General features: G+C 49.3%; 1 protein-coding gene across 1 annotated transcript; it reads right to left on the bottom strand.

Moving 5' to 3' along the window:
- Window positions 1–860: 860 nt before the first annotated feature.
- On the bottom strand, window positions 861–23892 carry BPIFB4 (BPI fold containing family B member 4). The gene is made up of 15 exons (XM_061437272.1): window positions 23697–23892; window positions 22660–22722; window positions 21678–22197; window positions 20605–20709; window positions 19717–19860; window positions 18450–18513; window positions 17925–17985; window positions 16821–16912; window positions 14834–15037; window positions 13489–13542; window positions 10732–10902; window positions 8375–8442; window positions 6313–6355; window positions 3565–3628; window positions 861–1168 (listed from the first exon to the last, which is right to left on the bottom strand). The coding sequence occupies exons 1-15, from the start codon at window positions 23800–23802 to the stop codon at window positions 1002–1004; spliced, it is 1926 nt and encodes a 641-aa protein (XP_061293256.1). The 5' UTR covers window positions 23803–23892; the 3' UTR covers window positions 861–1001.
- Between the last annotated feature and the right edge of the window lie 1352 nt (window positions 23893–25244).

Here is a 25244-nt window from a genome sequence, read left to right as displayed (position 1 = left end):
GGTGGGGGTGGGGTGGGCTGTCCCCTGGTCTGAAGCCCAAGCCTGGCATGAGTGTGAGGAGCTGGGCTCTCAGCACACAGCTGGTGGCTATGCAAATAGGTGCTACCTTTTGAAAAGGACTTCGTCAATCTGGGATCATGTTCGGGGATCATGTTCTAAAGAACTGAATCCTGGAGTCAGAACCAGTTTGTGCACCAGGATGTACACTGCACCTTCTTTATTACAGTGATGCTGATAATGACAGACACTTCTAGAATGCTGACTCTGCGCCAGGGGCTGTACAAGGCCCCTTATGTGCAGAACCTCTTTTATCCTAAATGCAGCCCAGTAGATACACACTATGATTAGCCCCTTTGTATAGAGGAGATAACTGAGGCCCAGGGCCACCCAGCTGGAAACTAACAAAGTCAGGATTTAAACCCAGGCCAGTGGACGCCAGGACGCTTATTCTTCAACTCCAGTGCTCTACTGACCGACCCCCTGGTCAAGCCATGTTTAAAAATAAAATTCCAGAGAGATTGGAATGAAAAATAACAAAATGTTCTAAGGGATAATTTCTGGGTTGCAAATATATCTAGGAAGATAAACATGTGTTTGTTTCATCTTTTTTGTATTTTTTGAATTTCAGATATTGAACTTATGTGTATTTTGGAAGTGGTAACAAGATCCCCTCCATAGCACCTGCCATGATTCCAATTAACAATTATTCAGGAATATTTTCCCAAAGGCCCATCTACCCACTGGTTGAAGCTTTGCAAGGGCCAGGGTTTTTGTTCACTACTGTTTCCTCAGCCCCTTGGGCATTGTCTGGCACATATTAGGTGCTCAATAAAAAAATTTCTGATGAACTATGTCACACTTTCACTTTGGGCAAGCCCTTTACTGCTCTGAGCCTCAGTATTCCCATCTGTGAGATGGGGGCAGTGATGAGAGCTTCATTTAAGGCTCCTAGCAGCTTTGTTTCTTATTCCCTCAGCCCCATCCTTTGAAGGTAGAGGCTGCTATTGTCCTGCCCTTCCCTTCCCTTCTCTTCTTCCTCCCAATTCCTGGGTTTGCAGAGGAAGGCAGAACAGAGCTCTATCTCCCCTTACCTCCAAGATGTCAATGTCTGCATTGCTGAAGTCGATGTTGAGGATTTTGGGAAGAGGGACACCGGAGCCCAGCACAGCTGTGGGGGAAAAAAATGATCAGGTACAATCAGCGTGGCCAAGAGGCAGCAACCTTCCCGAAGCCTCCAGTATTATGTCTTTCATGCCTCCAGGACTTCGTCCTTGCCCGTCCTTGTGCTGGGAGCACACAGTCTCAGCCTTGCCTGCCTGCTGAGTTCTGAGCCTTCCCCGAAATTCTGTTTCGATGCCACCTCTGTGAGGTCTCCTACCCACCAGCCTGAGCAACCCTGCGCTCCTGCCACTCTTCCCGAACAACTGCATTTCGGAAACCACAGCATACTAATGCCCTGTCTTCACATCTGTCACCACCACCAGATTGTGAGTTTCTTCCGGCAAGGACTGTGTCCCCAGCATCACCCAGACCTGGGTGGAGCACAGAGGAGGAGACAGAGGTTTGCTGAATGAAGGCATGGAAGGAAATACATGGGACCCCAACAAGTGACCTCCGTGGAGGTCTAGATCATCAGAGCCTAAGCAGACCTGCTGATTAACATTCTAGAAAGAAAGAAGGAAGGGAGCCAGGAAAGGGGGTGAAGCAGGTGGGAAACACGGGACTTAGTCCTCTGACTCCAGCAGGATTTTTCAGAGGACTAAGGACATTGTGAATCTACCCCCGAGGAACCTATGCAGTATTTCCCAAACTTGCTTGGTCATGGAACCCTTTTCTCAGAGTATCTTGTGGGACTGATTTTCTACAGAACCCTTTTTGGGAATCATAGATCTAACCCAACCTCTCACTTTTGAGAATGGTAAATCGCAGTATAGTGAGATTGAGGGAATTGCTGTCAAGTTCACAGCACCTCCTAGTGGTGAAGCCCAGGAGAGCCTCTCCATCTATTGGCTCCCAGGTCAGCCCAGCCCCATCCATCTCCTGACATCATTCTCTCCTACCAGGGAATGAGCATGGGCCTGGTGACCAGCGCTTTTCTGTGGTTCTGATTCAGTCTCCTCTGGTGACAGTCCCCTGAAAAAAGGTCTGATTGACATCAAGAGTTCTCCAAATGAACTGAGCTGGTACAGTTGATGCCACCCCTCTTCATTCCATCTTCCAGGATGCAGAAGCGGGGAGAGAGAGGTTGGGTCCAGCAGCAATGAGACAAGCTGGGACCTGGGGCCCTTTGCTGCAATTCTTGCACCTGGACACACCTCTCCTCAAGCAAGAAAATACAAAGAAACTGTATGGGACTAAAAATTAGAGTTGGGGCAAATTCTGGACAAAAAATACAAATAAACCGAAAACCTAACTGCCTCTTTTGAAGAGCCTGGACCGAAGAAGAGGAGGTTGGAAACACAAGCATGGTACTGCACATGCCCTGTACACACGATACCACCTAAGGGGTGGACAAACCACTTAGGTCACCCCTCCAGCTTGACCACTGGACCACCCTTACCCTCACCACATATAAGAAACAAGCTTGCTCCACTCAGGGAGACAGTAAGCAAGGGAACCTGTTGTTTGTTCTTGCTCCCCCCTTGCTGCAGCAGGGACCCCAGTAAAGCCTTACTTGCATTTCTTGTCTGGCCCCTGATCAATTTCTATTGATTAAGGGGACCAAGAACCCTGGTTGATAACAGCTTGAGGGCTGTGGTTCTTGATGGAGCAGCTGACCCAACCTCCAGAGGCCCCAGGGCTCAACAAGGAACCACAGAGATGAGGCACCAGGCTGTTTGATCTATTTATAAATTTGGGCAAGAAAATCCTCTCACTGACTATGTAAACTGTCTAGGGGGTTAGGAGGCTGGGAATATTGGTAACAGCAACTTTAGTTCTGTCTGTACTGATCGAACTTTTTACATTAATAAAATACACATGTGGTCGCTGTGCAAGTAAAAATAAATACACAATTAAAGATAAGTCAGAAAAAATAAGTCAGGAACACAGCCATGTGAATTAAGTTAAAAATGGTTAGGAAGGCAAATTTATGTTTTATATATATATATGTATGTATATATATATATATATATCTTACCACAACTGAAAAGAAACCAAATGAAAATAAATATAAAAATTTTAAAAACCAAAAAAAGAGGAGTTTAGAAGGAAGTATACCCAGATATTGGGACTAATCGCCTCTGGGAGGTGAGATTTTGTTTTCTAACCTCTCTGGACTTTCTAAAATGTACACACACATAATTTTCACATATAATCAGAAGTTCACATAAATAATCAGAGAAATCAGTCAAATAAGGCGGGGCAGGGAAAGAATACAACAAAAGCAGCAAATAAGTTGATGGAATCTTGGGGCAATATTTGCATTTAGAGGCTGAGATAAATAAGCTTAGAGTGAAGGTCTCGGGAATGCTATTGAGGTGGAACAGCTGTGCATCAAATATGCCCAACAAACCAGTAACCCCCTGATCCGCAGGCCACGCACCCTGGGGCACCCTCTCTCACCATTCATTGCAGGCATGAACGCCAGGTCAAAAATCTTCCCGACCAGCACCTCCAAGAGGCCAACCTGCAGAGGAAGAATGAAAAGGCAGAGATTCGCTCAGGTCTGAAGGGATATTTGAGCCCCCACCCCGACCCCCAGCCCTGTGGCTGGAGAGGAAGCTGAAGAGCATCTCCAGAAGAATCTGGGAGCTGCAGCCAGAGCCCCTGTGATTCCAGCACCACCAACCCCAAGGCGCATCTGTCCACCTGCTCCTTGTACAGATGCGAAGGCTGAGGTCCAATTGCCGGCAAGTTCTGGCCCAAGGCTCATGGTGAGGCAGAGACCGAGGGAGATCAGGTCCTCCCAAGGGGCAAAGAGCACGGGGCCTTTGGTGGCTTGGAAGCCCTTGCGCTTTGTGACCAGCACTGCAGGTCCCCACCCCAGCTCAGCTTCCATGGACTTTCAGGCAGCTTCCCTCACCTCTCTGACCCCCAGTTTCCTCAGCTGTAAAATGGGCCAGCAAGTCCGGCTTGCAAGGAAGCAGTGAGGATTAGGAGCAGATCATGTAAAACGCTTGGCCTTGAGCCTTTTCATATAGCGTGTGTGCATGCTATAGTTGTGCCCAGCTCTTTGCAAGCCCATGGACTGCAGCTCGCCAGGCTCCTCCGTCCATTCTCCAGGCATGAATACTGGAGTGAGTTGCCATGCCCTGCTCCAGGGAATCTTCCTGACCCAGGGATCGAACCCATGGTTCCTGCTCTGCAGGCAGATACTTCACCTCTGAGTCACCAGGGAAGCCCTTTTTCATATAGAACTGCTCTTCACTTCTCTAAACCTTGCTTTCTACATCTGAAAATGTGAGTGGGCAATCTTTACCTCAGGGAGTACTTGTCCAAACCAAACATAAGCTCTTCTGTGTAGAATACCTGCCACGGCATGGTGCCACGTGATACCATGGTGACAGAGCATGGGACTCAAGTCCCAGCACTGCCTCTTACCTGATGGCTCTGTTGCTAAAGAGTCTGCCTGTAGTTCAGGAGACCCGGGTTCAATCCCTGGGTCAGGAAGATCCCCTGGAGAAGGGAATGGCTACCCACTCCAGTATTCTTGCCTGGAGAATCCCCATGGACAGATGAGCCTGGAGGGCTACAGTCCATGGGGTCATAAAGAGTTGGACACGACTGAATGACTAACACACTGCCTCTTACCAGCTCTGTGACCTTGGGAGGGTCGCTTAACTTCTCTGTGTTTGACTCTCTTATTTGGAAAGTGGGCCAATAATTGCACCCACATCATAAGTTTGATTTGAGAATCAATGGAGAAAGGCTTGATTTCAAAATAAATAAGTAAATAAAAGGTTAAGATAGTGCCTGATGTCAATTTCTATTGCTCCAGAAATATTTATTAAATATCCAATTAAGTATTGGTGTCTTTTTCCATTTGGCGTCCAGAGATTTCCATTCTAGTCTGAGCTCTGCCCCAACCAGCTGTAAAGCACGTCACTGCCCCTATCTGGGTACCAATCTCTCCATCTATAAAATGAAGCTGATGATACCAATCCTATGAGTTGTTTGGACAAGAAAAGCTCCATGACTGTCTCTGCATAAGTGGAAATCTCACCCAAACTTGCCCCAGAAAGCAAGCATCAATTTCATTGTCAATTTATAAAATCAGTCGGTTCAGTTCAGTCACTCAGTCGTGTCCAACTCTTTGCGACGCCAAATGGGCATTTTCAAAGTCTTAGGTGGAGTGGGGGACACAAGAATGAAAAAACTGATGAAACAGGACCAGATTCTCAGCCATTAAAAAGAATACATTTGAATCAGTTCTAATGAGGTGGATGAAACTGGAGCCTATTATACAGAGTGAAGTAAGCCAGAAAGAAAAACACCAATACAGTATACTAACGCATATATATGGAATTTAGAAAGATGGTAACAATAACTCTGTATACGAGACAGCAAAAGAGACACTGATGTATAGAACAGTCTTTTGGACTCTGTGGAAGAGGGAGAGGGTGGGATGATTTGGGAGAATGGCATTGAAACATGTATAATATCATGTATGAAACGAGTCGCCAGTCCAGGTTCGATGCATGATACTGGATGCTTGGAGCTGGTGCACTGGGATGACCCAGAGGGATGGTACGGGGAGGGAGGGGGGTTCAGGATGGGGAACACGTGTATACCTGTGGCGGATTCATGTTGATATATGGCAAAACCAATACAATATTGTAAAGTTGAAAAATAAAATAAAATAAATTTAATTAAAAAAAAAACAAGAAAAAAAAACAAATTCTAGAATATAAGTGTCTCAGATTCATGGATCTTTAGAAAGGCAGAATTCTAGAACGTGGAGGTTTCAAAAGAAGTTCAAACCTGTTTGCCTTACAGACAAGGAAATAGGCTGAGTGGGTAGGTATAGCTAAGGTCACACAAGAGTTAGTGGCAAAGCTGAATCCCCCAATCCATGAAGGAAGAGGTCCCAAAGGTCATGGCTGCCCCAACTGCCACCCACCCTGGGGTGGAGGATTTGGGCCAAGTGATCCCCATGGGGGCAGTTAGAATGGGACACCACAGGCATGGTAGAAGGAGCTGTGAATCAGGACCATGCCCCTCACTTGCTTTGTGGGCCTCAAGTTTTCCCATCTGTAAAACAAGGCCTGACAGCCTATCAATGCTTTGGAATTCACCGACATCCCAGTCCCCAGCCAGCCTCACAGGGTGCCATTCCCAGACTTGACTCTGGGGCCTGAGCTTGGTACTTACATCAAAATTGCCCACGTTTGAGGTTCTGAGGTTGAGGCTGGTCCTGCAGATGAAGAAAACAGCTCGTTAGAAGGAGCTATTGGGACTTCCCTGGTGACTCAGAGACTCTGAGCTCCTGATGCAGGGGGCCCGGTTTCAGTCCCTGGTCAGGGAACTAGATCCCACATGCCTCAGCTAGGAGTCTGTATGCTGCAACCAAGAGTTCCCAGTGGATGGCAACAAAGACCCAGTGCAGCCAAATAAAGAAAGAAAGAAGTAGCAATTGCCGAGAATCATAAGAGGCTCACATTTCAGTGTAAGGAGACCATCCACCAACATCCTCAGGGAGCCCCTCTGGATCTGGGGGAGTTAATATGAGTAGGGCTGGTCTCCATTACAGAGTATTAACTATGTGCCAGACACGGTGACATGCGCATAAGGCTCGTATCACAGCTATGTGTCCTTGGCAAAGTACTTAAGTTGCCCATGCTTCAGTTTCCTCCTCTGCAGAGTGGGTGTCTATAAGCACTAAATAGGGTAATTCAAGTAAATCCCATAGAATCACTCCTGGTACCCGGTGAGTGCTATGCCTGCATGAGCATCATCACTACCTGGCAAGATCCTTTAGGAATTCCACGAAGGAGGAACCAAAGGCTCCCACGAAACCAGCCAAGGCCACAGAGCTGGGAGAGGGAGCCCTGGACTCATGCCCTGAGCAGCATTCATGGTTGCTGTGCTGTTCTGAGCAGGGAGGCCCGAGCCTGGGTTCAAGGTCTTTCTCTGCATTGTGAGGGCTTCAGTCTCGCTGCACCTGAATCTCACATGCAAAGCAGCAGTCCCACCTGAGAGAGGCTGGACCAGATCTGCTCATGGGCAAAGAGACATTGGAGCCACTAGCCTCTAGGTGGGAGACAAACCAATGTGAAACAATAGAGGCTTCTCAGGAGAGAAGACTCTGCTTCAGAACGTAGGAGTCCTTCTCAACTTCTTCTCCTATCCCTCCTTCTTTCATGACTGCTCCATCCAGGACACCCAAGCTCTTTCCTGCCCCTGGAAGTTTGCCGGCTCTGCTCTCGATGACTGGAACCCCCAGCTCTCCCCACGGCTGCCCCCTGCTCCCCTTCCAGGCCTCAGTCTCAGACCTCGTTAGATACTCCTGAATGGCTCCAATTAGCATCACAGTAGGAGTAGCTCTCACTGTTGAGGTTGATAAATATTTGTTGTAAAAGACAAAAACCTTACAATGAACTAGGCACACGCTGCAAGTGTTACATACACTCTCAACTGTCTTGAAGTGGGACCCTTGAAGACAATAATAACAATGATAATAACCCTTGCAGCCATAGGCTGATGTCAAGAATTAAATGAATGAAGACACCTTGAAGGCTTAGCTCAATGCCTGGCACATAGAAAGCATCCAATAAATAACAGCTATTATCATGAGTCCTATAAGGTGGAGACAACGATGCCCATTTTAAGATGAGAAAACTGAGTTTCAGAGAGGCAAGGTCACTTGGCTTACATCACACAGCCAGTCGGGGGTCATGGAAGGATCTGAACCCATACTGCTGGCTCCACAGCTGGTGCTTGTAACCATTCGACACAGCTCCAAATCAGACAGACGTGGGTTGGCTCACAGCCGCCCCCCACAAACGCTCTGTTCTCATATTGTGCCTTCCTTGAGTAAATAAATCCACCTCTCTGAGTCTTAGTTTTCTCCACTTTAAAATGGGAAGATAATAGCCCTGCTTCTGCAAGGCTGAATGGCATTAGACACAGAAGCAGCGCGCACAGAGCCCGGCTAACCACCAGCAGCTGGTGCAGTGGCAGCTGCAGTATCGTTACTGCCCATGCTGTTGTTGGCAGCAGGTCCTTCCGCGAGGCTCTCGGCTCCACCCTCCTTGCCCTGCTCACGCCAGTGGTTTTGGCAGTTACGGCCCATTTTCCCCTGTGCCGTCCCTTGGATTTACCCAGCAGCCAAGTCCAGAGACCTCTAAGCCCTCCCTGTGAGTTGGCACCAGACATAAGAATGCCAAAGAAGTCTTTATGAGAAGCGAGAACCCTCAGCAGCAAACCCTCTTACTTGTCCAGCTTGGCGTCAATCATAAGCTTATCATTCTCCACGGAAAACATGGCCAAGAGTTCTGTGTCCTGGAGGAAAGGGAAGGTGAATGGAATGTCACTGCCATCGTACAGCGGTCATTGCTCGCTGGGGGCTCCCTGTGAGACCCCCAATAACACCCAATGTAATGGATTTTCCCCACCTCTGGAGGGAAGGAGTTGGGAATCATAAATTGCCTGCATTAACTGTTGTTCACAAGTAAGTCACAGCAAAGGCTGGAGGAACATTCTTCAAAAAGACAACAGTCATAGGAAGCCAATGATTGGCACGGGAGTCAGGGATGTTTACTGAGTTTCTCTGAGCTGTCTCAGAGGAGGCGGGCATGGCCTGCAGCCTAAGATACCTGCTTCAGAACAGTTGTTGTAAATGCAATTGGATATCATCACTGTCAGTCATAACTGCCCCCCCCCGCCCCCGCCAAGAGAGAGCATAAAAGGTCCAGACTCATCCCCTTCTCTAAGCAGAAGCCTTGTTGTCAGAAGATCCCTCTTTGCTTCTTGGCCCTCCCCTCCCCCCAAAATAAAATAAAACAATTTTGTCTTGTGAGGAAAGGGAAGCTCCCAGCAATTTCAGGTGATGCTATTAGTAAAAACAATAATTAGGATGATGGAGAAGAAGCAGGAGCACTGGATTATATGGCAGAGACCTATCCAGGTATGGGAAATCCTCCTGGGGAAATGGCACTTGAGCTGAGGCCTGAAGGGTACGTACGAATTGGCCAGATGGAAAAGAGGGTGTGAGAATGATCCAGGCAGTGAGAAGGGCGTGTGCATTAGAGCTAGGGCAGGAAAGGGGTTGGCAGAGGGACAGAGAGAAAACCAGAGTGTGAGGAGGGAGGGGACTCCTTGAGGCTGGAGTTGGGGTGGGGCCAGACCAGGCAGGGCAACATAGACTGGAGAGGAATCAGGGCTGATCCAGCGGGCAGTGGGGTCACGGCAGGGTTCTGAGCTGGATCAAATGTGTGGGCTATTGATGAAAAAAAATTCCCACAAGGTAGGGACAAATCAACAGGGGACTGGATGAGGGGCAGCCATCTCCACTCCTGAGTGAGAATCAGCCCTTTCAATTTCTCATCTGACAATGCCCAGTGTGGATTCCATGTGTGCTCCAGCTGAGAACACCCACCTCCCAGACTAGAGGTGGCTCACCACGTCTCCAGCCCTGGGAGAAGAGACTGGGAAGATACAGCAGACAGGACAGAACCCTAAGTGCCTGAGCCCGAAACTTTCACCAAGGAGGGGGAAATAGCACTCAACACAACTGAGCACATTCCTTCCACAAATATCTACCAAACACCTGCTGTGTACCAGATTCTGCGCCTGGCCCTGGGGATCCTACAGTGAATAAAATGGTCTGTGTCTCTGCCCAGTAATAAACTAACCAATGAATTCATTTAATAATATCACATTAAGGCTATGAGCAACGTAAAGCAAGGGAGACAGAGAGAGAGATGGGAGTGGTGGGAGCATTTGAGACAGGTGGTCTGGGAAGACCTCTCGGAGGAGGTGACGTTAGATCAGATGGAAGCCAGGCTGTGAACCACACAGATGTCTGGGAGAAGAGCATTCAAGACAGAGGCAACAGCATGTGCAAAGGCTCCAGGTGGGACTGTGCCTGGCATGTTGGAGGAACACCGAGGAGCTAAAAGGTGACCAGAGGGTGCTCAGGAAGGACTTTATGAACGATAGAGGATGGGCTGTGTTTAAATTTCGATCAAAGGAGTAACATCATTTTAAGAGGATTCTCCTCTATGAAATAATTTTGGAAGTTGTTGTATTTGTATCTTTTCCCTCGTGGGTACCAGGGACAAGAAAGCCAGAACCATCCGTCGTGTTCCCCTTTCTTCAGCTTCTAGTAGAAAACATAACACATAGTAAGTGAAGTTGCTCAGTCGTGTCCGACTCTTTGCGACCCCATGGACTGTAGCCTACCAGGCTCCTCTGTCCATGGGATTTTCCAGGCAATAGTACTGGAGTGGATTGACATTTCCTTCTCCATAGGTGCTCAATAAATATTGCTGAATGACTGACTGAGGACTGCTTTGCCATAGGGTGTGGTACATAACCTGTGGGAATAATACCAGCCAGCACTTGTGGCTTCCTTCTGGTGTTTCTGGTACTTCTCTGAGAGTCTCATTAACGCCCTGCTGCTACTGCCATGGGGGAAAAAAATCAAGCCAAAGGTCACACAGCTATAAGTGCCCTTAAAGCTTGGATTTGAATCAGGTCTTCTGGCCCCCAAATCCAACTCATAGTCACTGTGGTGGGAACCATGGGAAGGTGTCTGCAGACTCCCGGAGACCGCCCACCCCCACTTACCACATCGATGAGGCAGATGGTGGTCTCGACATCATTGGGCTGGGAGACCATGACCTCAGAGGTGGCAAACACCTTCACCAGCGCCTGGTCCTTCTGCAGCGTCACCAAAGGTGGGTTTGGCACCTGGATCCTGATGGTGAGGGGGCGGGACTCGGGGTACTGCTGAAACACCTGTGGACAGACACCAGGTGGGGTGAGCAGGGCCATCCACGGTGGAGGGGGGACTCAGGGGGTCATCAGCCAACCTCTAAGCACACAGCAGAGGGTCCCACACTGGATCCCTTCAGAATCTGCAATATTGCTTGAGTCCTACAAACCACATGCAAAGCCTCCATCCACTGTGGGGTTTGGCCAGGGGCTGTCTTCTCCAAGCCTCTCACAAAGAGATATCGTGAGAATTCAATGTAATGTCAGCAAAGCTTCAAACCCAATACCTGACACAGATACTGTGGAAATGCTCAAAACCTGGTCCTTAGGGAGGTGGGGTCCTGGGGAGCTGGGGAGGTGGGATTGGGAGAGGGACACTGAGCTTGGTGCTGGACATTCATGATTTCATTGACTCATCACAGCTCCATACGTTGCTTTTCTTCTCCGTGTTACAGATGAGAAAACTGAGGCTCAGAGGGGGAACATCAAGCAAATTGTCCAAGGCCAACAGGAGAGCTGAAATTCTAGGCCAGGTATGTGTGACTCGGGAGCCCAGGGCCTCTCTCCCTTCCTACTGACTCCGGATGCCCCACCTAGAATGAGAAAGTCTACAATTCCAGGTGCCTCGCAGTGAAATTCCCAGAGCAAGGCACAGCCTGCCCCACCCACCTGGATTTGCAGGGGCCTCTGGAGACACACGGTGGGAGGGATCAGAGCCTGTTCACTGCTCACTGATTCCTCCAAATTGGCTAAAGGGACCAGTCATCAAAAGACCAGCCCTCATATTTACTAAATAACTGCTTTACCAAAAAAGTTTAAGGAAGATTTTTCTTAAATATGTTAAGTGAACATAAATATATGGAAAAAGTCCCAAAGTTACTTTAAAAATAAACCAATCTAAACATCAGCTTTTCTATATCCAGTGCAGCAGGGTATGTCCTGATCCTAAGAAGGCGTTCATTTTCCTGACCACATTCAGGTGAAACTCTCCTGGAAAACTCTTGATCTAACAGCTAATCTAATAAATATAACCAATTGACCACTCAGTGGACTCACCTTTGGGCAAATTGCCTCTCAACAAATTGATAATTAGGCGCATTGGCTTTTCACAAAAGGGTTTTCAGGATATTTCCACAGAGGGGCCTGGTGTCCCAACCACCTCCACCCCAACATGCAGAATCTCCAAGAATTCACAACTCTCCATTCACAGGAACCCTGAGAGGTTACCCTGAATTCTCTCCACAGCAGCAGAAAACTCAGGATACCTATCCTGGCTCTGGTCAAGCGTCTCCTGGTAACTCCAGGAGACATTCCTCCGTGTCTAGCCTCATTCCCTCCCTGCTACAGGCCCAGCGCCATAGGATGGCCTGAGTCTTTGCTTCACTGAGCTCAGCTGGGCTGCCGCCACATGGTGTGGCCTCTCTGAGCTGGTTTCCCCACCTGTAAACTGGGTTTCTCGTCCCTTCTGGTCCCATGGATGGGGGGAGGATTAAAACCACATGAAACTGTGGATTCTTAACAACTTTCACGAACCATAAAGTGCAGTGCACGTAAGAAGTGGTTCAATAAATGAAGGTCCAGTTGATTGAGGGGCCCGCCTGCCTCCTGGCAATGCCACGGTTTGTGCCATTAATGGTGCCCTGCCATTCAGCTTTCAACCACACGAAGGCGATAGTGACCATTTGTTGAGCGCAGTTTCCTTTCCTTTGAATTCCACCCAGAACAGGATGGGACAGGTAGACAGGAGATGAAAAATGTCTAAAATGGCTGTCAATTACAGAAATCCCTGGCAACTGTATAACACCATGTAAGAAGCTCTTTGCTGCCAGGTGCAGGGTAGCAGGCCTGGAACCAGAGCTAGGAAGAGAACTGGGATCAGAAAAGCCTTTGTTCCAACTGGGTATGGCAGCTGATTCAAGACTGCATTTGCATCTGCTCTTTTTAAAAAATAATAAGTTAACAAGAACGATCATAGTTAACATTTATCAAATGCCTACTCTGGGCCTAGATTCAAATCCCAGAGCTGCAGTCACCTTGTGGGGTCGGCATTTTTGCCCGTTTTTCCAGGTGAAAAAACCAAGGCTCAGAGAGAAGTCATTTGCCTAAGGAAGTATGGCTGGGATGTGCTGAGCTGGAATAAAATTCATGTCTGTCTGCTCCAAAGATGTGGCTCTTTCCCTCTAGGCCTCCATGCTCTCCAACCCCCACCCCCAAGCTCGGTATCAGTATCTTTATGTGCATCATCTCCTTTACCCTCCTGGATGAACCTGTGTAATAGCTATTAGCATCCTCCTTTGACTGAAGAGGAAACTAAGGCTCAGAGATATTAAGACTCTTGCCCAAAGACACACAGCAAGGAAGTGACCAGGCTGGGATTAGATCTGGGCAGGCCTGTCCACAGCTAGAGCTCAGATGTTTTCCACTTCAGCCTCTGCGCCCACACACCCCTGGGGGTCTGGTCTCCAAGCCTTTCTCACTGTACTTTCAAGGCGCAGGGAGAAGGTTGGAACACCCACCCTAGTGCTGAGTGTCTTCCCTTCCTGCCCAGCTCCTGGGACAGTGAAAGGGAACGTGGGGCTGAAGGCGAGGGGAGGCACCACCCATACGTACCTTGGGAATCAGGGCTCCCAGTGTGGACGTGGTGAGTGGAGGAAGCTCTTCAAACTGCAGGGAAAGAAGAAGGGTTGTGTGGGTCCCCAAGGCTATGGAGACAGACAGGAGTTGCCACCACAGTGATTAAACCTCTGCCCCTCTCAGACAACCAGTGGGGGCATGTCCTCTCCCTTCAAGGCCTCTGGGGAGGCCCCACAGGTCCAATAAGGGCTGCCATGCAGAGTGAGGTAGCCGTTTGGGGGTTAAGCGGATGGGGCAGCCGCTGAAGCTTCCACAGACAGGACTTCTCAGGGCAGGAGGCAAGATCTGAACCTTTCTCCTCTAAAAATGTGAGTCTTTATGAAAAGAAGATGGACATCAGCAGGTCCAGGTGTGAAACCCAGTGTCCATCAAGTGCATGATGCCGCCATATCCCCGAACTACCTGTGCTATTATTTAGCTAATATCTTCCTTAAATGACTAACTTTTAAAAAGTATCAAATACTAAGAAATGGAAAGCCAGTACCACTTGACAGAAGGTGATGGCATCTGTAAAACTAAATGCAACAAAAACAAAACAATGACCTCACTGTGCGTGGATACCATTGTCTGTAGAGGGGGGAGTTCTGTTCTCCCTGAGTTAAAAGAGGACACCCAAAAGTTTAAGAGAGGGTCACATCATACTGGCACCAAATGGAGACTTTCCTCTTGGTAGAGTCAAGGTTGACATAAGGCACATGATGGGGTTATTTTGAGAAACTCTTGTTCTTATGAGATACACACTGAATTTTATGGAACAAAATGTGATGACTCCAAACACTCAAGCTGTTCAACAGCAGATAGAGGGATACGTAGATAGACAGACAGATAGATTGACAGACAGATAAAGATAGGTGGATGGATGGATATGAAGCAAATGTGGCAAAATATTAACTGGTGAATCTAGGTGAAGGATATTATGACATTAATTGTATTATTTTGCAGCTTTGATGAAGACTTGAAATGTTTTAAAAGAAAAGATTTGGAGAGAAAATGACTCTGGAACATACCTAAAGGTGATATTTTATTCTTAGGTCTCTTAGTTATGCACTATCAATGTTTACCAAGCAAAAGGATTCAAAACACTTGTACTGAGATATAGACATATGGATTTATATTATGCTTTTTTTAAGGTTTGGAATAAAATTATGTAGAGTTGGATAGGTAGCAACGTTTCGACGTTGTTTAGTGTCATGAGTTAAGGGGTGAACTGTCCATAGTCCTTGCTTTCAAGCCATTTCCCAGGACACTGGGGACTAGAGAGAATCAACAGTGGGCTGTGCACTGCCCAGCCGCCCCTTCCTGGGGGCCATGACTCACTCACCATGCCATCGGTGATGTCAATATCTAGGGCCCCTTGCTTCTGCAGGAGAGTCAGAACCGAGCCCAGAAAGTTGGCAGAAATGGCCAGTTGGGAGTTGGTGTTGTCGCCCATGGGGGGCAATTCTGGCATCTTCTGCCTGGGAGACAAGGCTGGCCGCCCCAGTGGGTAGTCGATAAGGTCTCCTCCAGCTTCTCCAACCAAAGTCTGGGGAAGTAGAGAAGAAAGAGGTCACGGGGGGCGGGGTGCAGAGAGAAGAGTGGAGGACAGGGGCTGAAGGCTGGAATGAATCCCTGCATCTGCCTACAGGCAGCCTTCCTTGGTTAAACCCACTGGGTCTGAATGACTTTCATGTATGGTCCCAAAAATTCAATTTGTGATGGAATAGCATCTCTTGATGAGATGGTTAATGAGCATCACCAACTGGATGGACATGAATTTGAGCAAACTTCAGGAGATAGTGGAAGACAGAGGAATCTCATGTGCTGTGGTCCATGGGGTCACAGAGTCGGACACGATTTAGTGACTGAACAACAAGCATCTCTTGCAGTTCCTGCTCTATGACCAGTTATAACTAAGCCATGGTTCAGTGCCATATATTTGAAACAGAAGAATGAGAGCCCTCCACTAGCAATGCAGCAAGTTGATGCACCTGTACCATATACACCAGAGTACCTACTCTTTAAAGGCCAGACTACTCTCCATAGCATAAAAGCTGTTGTGTGGTCTGCCTCATCTGGAGTCACTCTGCCTCTCTCACCCCCTTCCTCGATGTAGCTACCAGGGTCTTGTCTATCTGTACCTCCACCTCAGTCCCCCTACCATCTGTAGGTGCTTCCTGCCTGCTGTTTCCTCCCACACTCTCTTCTTTTGTTCTGTCCCACTCCTTCGGCTGGTCTCAGCTCAAGTATCACCTCCTCCAGGGAGTCCTCTGTGACCTCCCTGGGTAAATCATATCCCCTGCTTTAGGCTCTGATAGACCAGGAATCCCTTTCGCAGAGCTCAAAGTCTCTAATCGTTTGAGTGATTCTTAGATGGCCCATCCACTCCGGTAGATGGTCACCTCCCTCAAGTCAGGGATCTTGTTATGTTCACCACCAGTCCCAGTCCAGAGTCTGGCACGCAGCAGCTGATAAACATCTCCTGAATCCTCTGTGCCTGTGGATATACTCCGTGTGCACATATACGTGTGCACAGGTGTGCTGTGTCTTTGAGGGCATGGGTGTGCATGCTCTGTGTCTGATGCAGGAAGTGGAAGGCACTTGTCTGTGTGCAGCCCAGGGTAAGTGTGTGTGTGTGTGCATGCGCGTGCACAGTTACAGGCCTGATTGAGCGGTGTGCTTGAGCTAGTTCACATCAGCTCACAAGAGCCAATTCCAGGCATGTCTTTCCAACCCTGTGTTTAGTGAGTCATGTTAGTAGCCTGAAATTGGTCAGGGTAGGGGTACTTACACCATGGAAATCAGCAAACATTACAAATTAGGACTTTTTTAAACAACTATGAAGAATCAGATGTTAATATTTACCAGCACACAAATAGCCAGATTCACTCCTCCAACAAACCCAAGCCCATAGCAGCAGCTCCCACAGCTAGAAGCCAGACTGCCTGCTTCAAAGCCCGGGTTCACATTTATTAGCTGTGTGACCTTTGGCAGGTGGCTTAACCTCTCTGTGTCTTCCTTTCCTCAGTAAGAGTGCCTGCTTCAGGGTTAATCTACATAAAGTTCCAGGAATGTGCCTGGCACACAGCAAGCACTAGGTGAGTGTTGGCTGTGACTGAATTTCCCAACACAGCTTCTTGAAGGTCTTCATCCAAGCAGGAAAAGGTCTTGCTCAAATGCTGCCTCCCAGGCATTCAGCAGCAGCCCTGATGGTGGGGGGTGGGGTGGGGGGGCTCCGGGGGGTGAGGGATCAGGGGAGGTAGGGTCCTCGCTCACACCTCGGCCTGTATGGAGAAGGCCACCTCCCCCACCTGAGCCCAGGCACTTACGTTGAGGTCCAGCTCCAGGAATTCCCCAGTCACGAGCGGGAGGCTGGAGAAGGTGTACTGGACACTTCCCAGTATCCCCAGAGGAATCAGAGCTGCAGGCAAAGGTGGGGTCACAGGAAGCTCCCCCCACCCACCCAGACACCTTCTTTGTGACCTGAGGGGAGTGGGCAGCAAGGTTCTGGCTCCAGACACCATGGAAAGAGCAAGCATTCTGGGTTCAAACCCCAGCTCTGCCTCTTCCTTGCTGTGTGATCTTGGTCAAGACACTGCACCTCTCTGAATCTCCATTTCCTCCCCTGTAAAATAAGCTTAATAGAACTCCTCAGACAATATTGGTGGTTGGGGGTGGGCAATGAGATTCTACATACTGATAAGCTTTGTAAGCTGTGAAGTGCTGTACTGGGAAGAAATTATGGGGCTCCACAACGTGGCGCTTAATTGAGTTTGGCATTTCTCTGACTGCTTGTGATAAACGGCCCTAACTTCTGGGCTCTTCCAACCCTGTACGGTGGTAGAGACTGTGCACTGCCCAACAGGTGCTACCATTATGCTGTGATCTCTCTGGATGGAGGACCCTGGAATCATGGAGTGCACGACCTGGACAACCGCATGGGGCAGACTTGCCTTCAGGAATGTTTACTCTGAAATCCTGGCTCAAGGGTGAGTGTCACAGCCTGAATCTGAAGACCTGGACGGTCTCCACGGCATCTGTCACTCCCTAACCTAGTGATAGTCACTCCAGTCTCTCTAGGGCTTGAGACCAACTCCCTGATTTTAGAGATGAGGGAACTGGGAAGAGCCTCTCCAAGTCCACACGCTGCCTGGGGGCTGGAAACCCAGTGTCCCAACACCATCCAGAGCCGCAGCGCCTGGGGGTCCAAGCAGGAAGCTCCTCCCTCTGGGGCTTGCAGGGGGGTGGGGTGTCCAGGGACAAGAGGAAGGGCCAGGCAGCCCCTCTCCCCTGGCGTCAGACGCACAGCACAGCATGCACCACACAGGGCCCTCCTCCCAGACGTTGCTGTGTCCCCGGTCCCTTCCGAGGGCTGGGCCCAGATCAGGTGCTAGAAGATGCTGGTTGAATGAAGCAACAAAGGAAGAACTTACAGTCCACGAGACCCAGCTGGTCGTTGACAAGGCCCAGCACCACGTCCACGATGGGGCAGAGCTGCAGAGGAGAAAGGGCATGGAATCCTGGTGACCGCGCAGGGCGTGGGGGGTGGTGCACAAGCGAGAACAATGATAATAGCAACTGTACTGACTGCCTTTCTGTGCGTGGCCCTGTCCTCTCTGCAGCCCTGTGGGGAAGGCTTTCTCATGATCCCCATTTTACAGATGGGAAAACTGAGGCTCAGAGAGGTGATGTGACTGCCACCCAGCTTGGAAGTGCTGGAGCTGGGTTTCCAACCAAGGACTGTATATATCTCAAGCCTCACCTCTTTATCCCCTCACCAATCTGTCCCTCCGCATTCCTTAGGGCCCTTTTCAGACCCCCAGGGACGCGTCCCAGCCCCCTGGGTCCCTCTCTCCTTCTGGGTCACCTGTGTGCCTCCAGGAATGGAGGCTGCACGGGGCCCCTCACTCTGGGGAAAGTTTGTACTTCCTGCTCCTGGTCCCGGGATGGGTTCTTACCAAGTCAGGGAGGACATTGGCCAGGACTCGGTTTACTAAGTTGTCCACAAGGTTGGGGAGTAGCCTGAAGAGAGAGCAAATCAATGACAGTTCAACCAAATGGTGGAATATTACACAACCATGTAAAGGTAAGCAAAAGGAAACTTTTCGTGTTTGGCACAGAAAATTCTCCCAAGAGACCAATGATGAGAGAAAAGTACAAAGCAGTGTTTCCAGTATGTGCTCACTTGTGTTAAAATGACAGAGGGGAATGAAATTTACATTCATGCTTGCTTCATTTGTTTAAAAAAATTGGATGGAGAATCAAGAAACAAATAACCAAGGAGAGCTCTCTGGGAAGGGGGAAGATGGGAGATGGAGAGGCAGGGGGCCATGCCTTTTTATCATTTTATATTTTGAACAATGTACCACCAGATATTTTTCCTTGTGAAAATGTGAATTAAAAATCTGTGAAGTTTCTGGGTATCCTTCCCCCTTCTCATCTCACCAGAACACCAGGGGCTGATTTTTTTCTGCCTCCACCCACCCTGGAGCAGAAAGGCTCAGAGAAGCCCACATGAATAGGAAATTTGGGGCTCAAATGCAAATTTGCCTGTCCCTTCATCAGTGAATTTCTCTGATCCCACAGTCTAGATAACATGAGGGCTGGATAAGAAAGAAACTGATGAGACAGGAGAGGAAGGATTAGGGGGCTTCAGAGAGACCAAGAACAAGGATCTCTCAAGATGAGGGCCAGGGAATGAAAAGAAAGGAACTCAGTTCTGAGTAGCCCTGATGTGCCCTCATCAGAGACCATCATCAGGGTGCAGTGTACCAGCCAATATCCAGACACTTGAAAACCCCTCTGGACACAAGGTGTGCACTCTGCCTGTTTGTGAGTAGAGTGTAATAGAAAAAACTCAACATCTGATTAAGATCACAGGAACAGCATCAACTGGGAAATTTCACTGTGAGTTGGAGCACCATTGAACACAATACCCATGTTATTCAAGTAACATAAACTCTTAAAATGTGCCAGATTTTCACTAGGTGTTTTACACTCACCATCTTAATTCCAAAGGGGAAAAAATGACCCCCATTTCACAGATAAAAAAAGTGGAGCTCAGAGAGAGCAACAGAGCTATCCAAGGTCACACAGCAAGCAATAGTGAAGCTGAAGAGGTTTGAACCCCAGGCTGCTTCCAGAGCCTCTGCTCTAAACTATGATTGGCCAAAGACAGATCACTCTACCATCTGCCAAGGCACTCCACAGCCCACTGGTACTCACCCTCGCAGCAGCCTGACTTTGATACCTCCCAGGAGGGTATCACATCGCTCAACGACCAGCCTTGGGTAACCCGTGCGGTCCATGGTCAGCCGGACTTTGGCCGTGATGTTCACCTCCACTGCGATGTCCAGGAACCCAATAAGACTAGAGGAGAGGAGACCATGGTACCAGGGAGACAGTGAGTCAACGCCCAACCACCACATTGCACCTTGGCCTTTGCCCTGGCGGTTCCTGCCATCTACTATGCTGCTGGTTCACGTCTGGGGTCCCAAACCAGAAGGCTTCCCTGGACCCTCAAGTCATCTGTGAACAAATCTATCCCCACTTATGAGAGCTTCAAAGGCTGGGAACAGAGGCCAATAAATGAACCTATGTCCAAATTTTGGTTTCCAAGGTGACCACCCCATCATATTGCTTTGTAGGTATGACTTCCTCCCATGGGGATAAATCAGTGCAAAGGTCCACCACCTGAGGTCCTCTAATGAGCACCAACTACTTGGCAGACACTATTCAGGGAGACCATCTGTCACAGTGGCTGCAGCCACCTGGGAAAGGATAAGTCTTATTGTGCCCATTGCAGGCGAAGACATTATGGCTCAGTGATATTAGAACTGGCCTGACTTCACACGGGTTAAAAGAGAGTCAGGATTTGAACCCAAGGGGCCCCCAGACTCCAACCTCCCAGGATCTTAACCTCTGCATAGGCTGCCTTCACTGCTTGCTGCTCAGGAGATGACCTGAGCCCAAAGGTATAAGCCACGTGCGTGCTGATGACACCTCAGGTCTTTTAGTCCCCACATTATGGACAAAAAGGAGAAATAACCTGCCCCAGATCTCCCAGCCAGGATGTAGGGTGGCAGGGACCCCTCTGGAACCAAGGGCACACACCTCTTCCCGTTGATGGCCACGCGGGTGTACAAGCTCAGGTAGACGCCCACGCCAGGCAGGAGCCGCACAGACACCCGAGGGAGAGTCAACTCCACAATGCGTAACCTGCGGGGGACCAAGAGCAGTGAGAGGGCTGCCATCTCCAGTGCCCGGCACCCCACTCCCAGGGACCGTCCTCCCTGTACCCCCCTCCTCTGCGCCCCATTCATTCTTCTCAGCTCTAGAAAGACCTACGATTCGTGGATAGAGTTTGGAAAACACAGAAAAATTAAAGGCAAAAAATATGCCATGACCCAGTCTCCCACTGCCTGGAGGTCTATTGTTTATATTTCCATGTATTTGCTTGGATCTTTTTTTTTTTTTTTCATGTAAAAATGCTACTCCTTCTGCCTGTCTGCCTGTCCCTGCCCGGCTTTGCCTGGTTTCTTCCCACACATTCTTTAGATTTCAGCTCTAGGTTTTCTTCCTCCGGGAAGCCTCCCCTGATCTCTCCACTATACACCTCCTCACTTCTTCATGAACTTCTTAGCACTGTAAGTGTATAATTGTTTCCAGGCTTCTTCATTGATGCCATATAACGCACCAGCCTGCAAGCTCCATCAGGACAAGAGATGTGTCTTGTCTTGGCTCACCATGCGGTCGTGCCCCTGGGGACAATAGAGCGCCCTGCATGTAGTTGGCACTCTAAATATTGGTCAAATTAAATAGTGAATATGAGGAGGAGGCTGAGCATAGTTGAAATTATAATATGTATGCGCAATCTTGGGTGTTTTCCACCTCGACTATATTACTATGACCATTCTACAGAGGAGGAAAATGAGACTCAGAGAGAGGAAAAGAATGGCCCAAAGTCACAGGCTAATCTAAAAGGCTGAGCTGGGACTCAAACTCAGGACTTTTAACAGCAAGATCCCAAATCATACAAGACTCAAGACGTCCAGTCCTGAGGCCAGGTCCTAAAGTGTATGAGACACTGAAGACCATCCTAATTCCAACTCCAGGCCTCTGGGGGTGATTATTCTTGTTCGGAGTTCATTAGGGAGCTTGACAGGGAGACCCCAGCCTCTCCTTACCCGGTGATGCCCTGCACGGTGCTGATGATGCCGCCCTCGCCAAGTACGCCCAGGACGCCCCCTCCTCCAAGAAGTCCTCCGTCTCCAAGGAGACCACCTCCGCCGAGCAGCCCACCTTGGCCTGCTAGGATGCCGTCAGCTGCCAGCATGCCCCCCGTGCCCAGCAAACCGCCTGGGCCCAGTGCCCCAGTGGCTACACCAGGCGGGATCTCTCCAGGCCTCAACTCTCGCCGGTGAAGTCTGCCCACGGGCGCCGCGCCTTCAGCAGACCTGTACCGCCCGTGGTCCCTGTGGCTGCCGTGTGCATTCTCAGTATTGCGGTAGTTGCTGGTTCGGAGGTCCCTGACGCTTCCATCGGACTCAAGGATCTCACCATATCGGTATTTGCCCCCCAACTGAGCAGTGTTGTCACTGGCCTCGACGTGACCATACTTGTAATTACCGCCCAGCTGGTGGCCATTGGTATACTTTGGGGGCGGTTCTCGGACGTGAAAGTCATTGTAGGGAACACCACCGACACCTCGGGGGAATTCAGCACGTCTGTAGTCATTGTAATGATGTCGGCCACCACCCAAAAGACCACCACTGCCACCCAAGAGCCCACCACTGCCACCCAAGAGCCCTCCACCACTGTGGCCTCCACCACCCAGCAGCCCCCCACCACTGCCACCCAGCAGCCCCCCACCACCGTGGCCTCCACCACCCAGCAGCCCCCCACCACCGTGGCCTCCACCACCCAGCAGCCCACCATCACCACTGCTACTCCCACCACCAAAAAGCCCCCCATCACTGCCACCCAGGAGCCCTCCACCACTGCTGCTGCCGCCACCCAATAAGCCTCCTCCAACTCCGCCCAACAGGTCACCACCCCCTCCACCCCCGCCACCGAGCAGGCCCCCCAGAAGACCACCTCCCCCACCACCTCCACTTCCACCAAGCAGACCCCCCAGGAGAGGCCCACCACCATCACCACCAGCTTTACCCATGGGCACCTCTCTCAGGGCTGAGCGAAGAGCATCACTTTGCTGCAAGGTGCCCGAGATGGCTGCGGAGAAGCAAAGGTCTCATTCAGAGGCTCGTTCCCCCTCCGGTCCCCAGCACTGCTCGTTCCCTAGTCCCCTTTCCCCACTGGTAAACTCCTGAGGTCGAATGGTAAGGCTCCTCTTGACCAGCCCTGACATCCCCGTGAGCTCATTAGCTGCTGGCTTTGACCTCTCACACATTAACCGGATTTCAACATTGTTCAGCCAAACCTGGGTAGATTTTCTTCATGATCCTTCCTTCCAAGCACTCCACACTTTACAGTGTAAAAAACAACAACAACAACAAAAAAACCCTACTTCTTCGTGCATTATTCAAATTTATTCCTGGAAAACAGTCAAGGCCAGAATTATTGTCCCCATTTGATGGATAAAGAAACTGAGGCCCGTGACACTGAGGAAATGACCCAATTTTTTTCATTCTATGACAGCTTTAGACAGGAATGAGGGCAGGGGACATGTCCTCATTTGCCAGATGACAAAAGAGAGACCCCCAAGAACTGAAGGCAGGATCAACGACAGCTCCCACTTTTGAGTGTTTTCTATGAACCAGGAACTGTGCTAAGTTTTCAAAAGGTCATTCATCTCATCAGATTCTTGTATCAGTCCTCCAGGATGGGGACCATAATGACACCCTCTTCACAGATGAGAAAACTGAGGCTCAGAGAACTCAAGTCATGGACTTAAGGTCATATAGCCAATATCTGAACTCTAGGAAGGCTGACTCCAAGACGCAAGCTCTTAATCGCTGCTTTCTACTGCCTCAAGCATACACTCCCCAGCATGGTGCCTGGCCCCTAGCAAGTGCTGAGGAAGTGTGAGCTCACGGAAAAGATGAAACTAAGGCCCAGAGAGAAGCCACCCATCCTTCTGATGTAGAACCTGCCAGTGAGCAAGAGAGTGCTTGGGAATTTCAGAGTTGGCTGGACTTCCCTACCCGCTGCCTGCCACCATTCACTCTCTGCAGGACTGGACTCACCGTTGCTCAGCACGTCTTTGGTAACCCTGAGGACGGTGTTTGTATCTTGGCGGACGCCACACACAGCCGCCACTGACAGAGCAGCCACACACCACGCCGTCCACATGCTGGCACTGCTTCTCTGCTAAGGAGACAGCGGGTCATAGGGCCATGGCTGGGTGTTACCACCCTGCCCAGCAGCTGGAGTTACCACCACCCCTTCCCAACCCATCAAGAGTCACATCAAGACCCTGAGGCCCAGAAACAGGGGAAATCACCCAAGGGCATAGAATAAAGCAGGCCCAGAGTTCCTGATGCCACCTTCTGAGCTTTTCAAATTGCAGTCAATCTGGACATATCATTAACTGAACTGTTCCATAACATAGATGTTTCATTAATATCTCCCCAGATGAAAATTTACAAATGGAGCTTCAGGAATAGAGAAAAAATACTCTATTGGGGATTCCAATCAAAATAGCAAATTAGTAGAAGGCAGACTCTGGGGAAATTTCTCCAGAGATTTCTAGAGAAATCTACTCATCTGTTTACCCAACCACCCATCCATCCATCCTTCTATTCCCCCATCCACCCATCCATTCACCCACTCATCAACCATCCATTCCCCCTCTTATTCATCCATCCATCCATCTATCCATCTTTCTTCCCATCTATCCATCATCTATACATGACCCAACCAACCAGCAAGCTGATCTTATATCCATCCACCTATCCTTTCTTCCTTCCTTCCTTTCATACATCCATCACCCATACATCCTTCCATCAGTCCATCCACCTGTCAACACATTCACCTAGCCACACTTGCATGCATCCAGCCAGCTAGCAAATACCCCTTCCTATCTCTTTGGAGGAGACTGTTCCATCATCATGTCATTAAGATGAAGGGCTCTAGATCAAACCTCTCTGGATTCTAATCCTTAGAAAAGAGATTTGACCTTTTGAATTACAGCTTCCTAGTCACCATCATGGCTTCCCAGGTGGTACCAGGGGTAAAGAACCCACCTGCCAATGCAGTATATATAAGAGGTGTGGGTTCGACCCATGGGTTGGAAAGATCCCCTGGAGGAGGGCATGGCAACCCACTCCAGTATTCTTGCCTGGAGAATCCCATGGACAGAGGAGCCTGATGGGCTGCAGTTCATAGGGTCGCAAAGAGACAACTGAAGTGACTTAGCACGCACATACATGCAGTCACCAGCACATTATATCTGGTACATAGCAGACACTCAATAAACAGTAGCTATTTTGGGGGGACTATTATTTCACACCCCTAAGAAGTGGATGTGAAGTATTATGAGATTGGAGGGGTGAAGCATGCATCTGGGGATGAGCAGGTCAACCCCTAGAAAATTTTATTTTGCTGCCTTCATGTCTAATAAACTTCTATTACTCCACCAAACCAGTCTACCCATTCACCAGCCTCAGAGAATCAGAGCAGGACATGGTTCCTTCCAGGCCAAACTATGAAATTGTTGGCCTCAACCCCCTCCACATATGCACCCTCTTCCCTTTCTCCTGTCTCCTACATCCCCTGAAGTTCACACAGCCCCT

The sequence above is a fragment of the Bos javanicus genome, chromosome 13 (genome assembly GCF_032452875.1).
Source record: "Bos javanicus breed banteng chromosome 13, ARS-OSU_banteng_1.0, whole genome shotgun sequence".
Classification (NCBI taxonomy): domain Eukaryota; kingdom Metazoa; phylum Chordata; class Mammalia; order Artiodactyla; family Bovidae; genus Bos; species Bos javanicus.
Note: the sequence above shows the minus strand (reverse complement) of the source record. Positions and strands in the feature narration are given on the sequence as shown.